The following is a 2,500-nucleotide window of genomic DNA, read 5'->3' on the forward strand; positions in this document are numbered from 1 at the left end:
CAAAGAGGACACGAAAGGACGCATTTATCAATCAGCGAACACGGACTACATTTATATACAGAAAGCAGCCTGAGAGTAACTAACAAATATCAATAATTCAGGAAATATTGTGGTTCGCAGAAAACTACACGCACTCATGGCAAAGTTTAGGCTACAGGTGTGATCACTAAGGACTGATAATTAGCAGGGGTGGGGTGTGCAAAGTCCATTCACAATACCGGCACACACCTCGTTGATCTGTAAACTGCTCTCTTGTTGGGCACAGATCTCCTGAAGCCGGGCACTTCGCTCATCCCTGGCCTCTCTTACAGACTGCAAGGCACTCGTTAGGCGACTCAATTCCTACCCAAAAACAACAAGGAAATTTCAGATGAGTTTCATCCAAACAGTCGTGTGAATAGTGAATTAAGTCCTAAGTTACACTATGGTAACTATGGTAAATGCACCAAGTTGTGTGCAAGATGCTGCAGAAGTTCAGGGTATCCACTATGGCTGGACTCTTCCAAACAGCAGCCCCTAGAACCTTGCACACGGAGACTCCCACAATGCCATGCACGCACAGACTGCATTGGGAGGGCAAGAAGACAAAATAAAGAAGAGTAAGAACCCCTTTGAAAAAAAATACTACCATGTACACAATATAATAACCAGGAAGTGAAAATAACTAAGAACCTAAAGCAACCATGCCAGTTGATGCTAGCCTAGACAAGGGATCTTAGTTGAACCGGTAACACCTGCCAGGGTGCAACTATAGGTGTTTTAAAATGTAAAGCGCGCGTGGGAAGGATGGGAAACTACTGGAAAAATCGGAGTTCTATTCCTTTCGCCTACATGTATCTCCGAGCAACTACCGGTAGTTTTCCACCAGTCAGGGGTGTCACTAGTATTGTGTTATGGCTGTGAAACCACCTCCACTTATTAGTTAATGAAATTATTGCAGAAACCCATAAGGGTTGAAACGTGTAACAGCCCCTTGTGTGCTGGGAAACAAGCTTCTACATACATGTATTTAATTTGCTAAGTACCATAGTATTTGGAACAACAAGAGAGAAACATTCAACCAATCAGTTTGCAAGAACACCTTCAGTTGACACTACCACCAATGTTCTCGTGCATCAAATTAACTGGAGCGAGGGGTTTCCAAATAATTATGATACTTAGCACTGAATATTTGGAAGCTTTGAACGCGGGTTACACGTTTCAACCCTTATGGGTTTCTGATTATTGTTAATGAAATATCACAGCCACAGCTGAGAACCCTGTCAATTTACCATTTTTAAAGTCACATTTTACTGCATGAGAAAGAAAAAGGTTGAAGGTAACATCTGAGAAACAGAACGGCAGGGAGGGTCAGGGCGGAAGATGTGGGCATTAATTTTCTTTGTATTCATTGCTTACCCCTCTAAATCTTTCAGGTGACTGCACAATCTTTGACTTCAGGCTATCACCATCTTGCTTGAGACCGGCTAAATTTGCTTTTATTTCAGCCTGGAAACAAAAGTTAAAGGTTGTGTGATCCTTCTTCAAAATACATGAAGAGTCAATGACATTTCTTTATTCACACACCATGATGCATTGGACAATAAGTAAGTCTGAACAAAATAACACACTTTAGGACGCTTGATGTAATGTACCTTTTTGGAGCTCAATTCTGCATTGGAGGTTTTAAGTTGTTGGATGCTTTTCATTTCTGCAGCCTAAAATAGATTTCAAAAGAAGTAAAACAATCAAACCAATCACATTGCTCATTTTTTTTTAATGAAAGTCTAAGAATAATTATTATAACAAAGGTTATAAAATGCTTTCGTGCCCATTAGATTTCTCCAAAGGAGTCTTTCAATGATGTCTCTCTTGCAACACAGCCAATTAGAGAGTGTTTTCGGATGCACAGTCTACTTGTTTACATTGCAAAACTATAATACATGTACTTAATCCTTGCCTGTTGTTTATTTAGATCACCAACGCCACTCTGAAGCCCCTGAATCTCATCTTCAAGCTGGAAATAGAGGCAAATTAATCAAATTAAAATCACTAAAGTGATGAAGGGTCGAGTCAACTGGAGCTTTCCCAGAGGTTTTGAACTGTTTGAAAAGTTACATGTACATGTAACTCAGATCAGGTCCCAATTGTTCAAAAGCCAGATAACTTTATCCAGCAGGTAAGTCACTGTCTAACAGTTTCTATCTGAGCCAAGATTTTGCCAAAAAGGTCTTAATAGCAGTACACCTCTAATACGTTTTAAGAAAATGCCAACACTTTTAAGTTTTGAAAACGTGTTTTGACAACAGAACCAACACTGTCATCGACAGTTATATTAATTTTGTGCGAGTAAATTTGAAACAAAATTGTGCAAAGAAACAAAATTAAACAGTAAGAGAAATTTTATCTGTTGAAGTTGTTGATTTAAAGCAGGCTTCTCCTCCTTTTTACTTGCACACTCTAAGCATGTCTAAGTAATTAGACTTGAACAAAAACCTTAACACACTGGCCCCTGGGAGTG

The 2,500-nt window shown here is 39.4% G+C and overlaps 1 protein-coding gene across 1 annotated transcript in view; it reads right to left on the reverse strand.

The window, feature by feature from the left end:
- The window catches only part of LOC137988940 (kinetochore protein Nuf2-like), a 26,534-nt gene that overhangs the window by 17,455 nt on the left and 6,579 nt on the right, over positions 1-2,500 (reverse strand). The window contains exons 9-12 of the mRNA XM_068834877.1: positions 1,940-1,996; positions 1,635-1,697; positions 1,399-1,488; positions 229-342 (exon numbers count right to left, since the gene is read on the reverse strand). Of these exons, the coding sequence (XP_068690978.1) occupies positions 229-342; positions 1,399-1,488; positions 1,635-1,697; positions 1,940-1,996 (324 nt within the window). The remainder of the gene's footprint in view (positions 1-228; positions 343-1,398; positions 1,489-1,634; positions 1,698-1,939; positions 1,997-2,500) is intronic.

This window comes from Montipora foliosa, chromosome 2 (genome assembly GCF_036669935.1).
Source record: "Montipora foliosa isolate CH-2021 chromosome 2, ASM3666993v2, whole genome shotgun sequence".
Lineage (NCBI taxonomy): Eukaryota > Metazoa > Cnidaria > Anthozoa > Scleractinia > Acroporidae > Montipora > Montipora foliosa.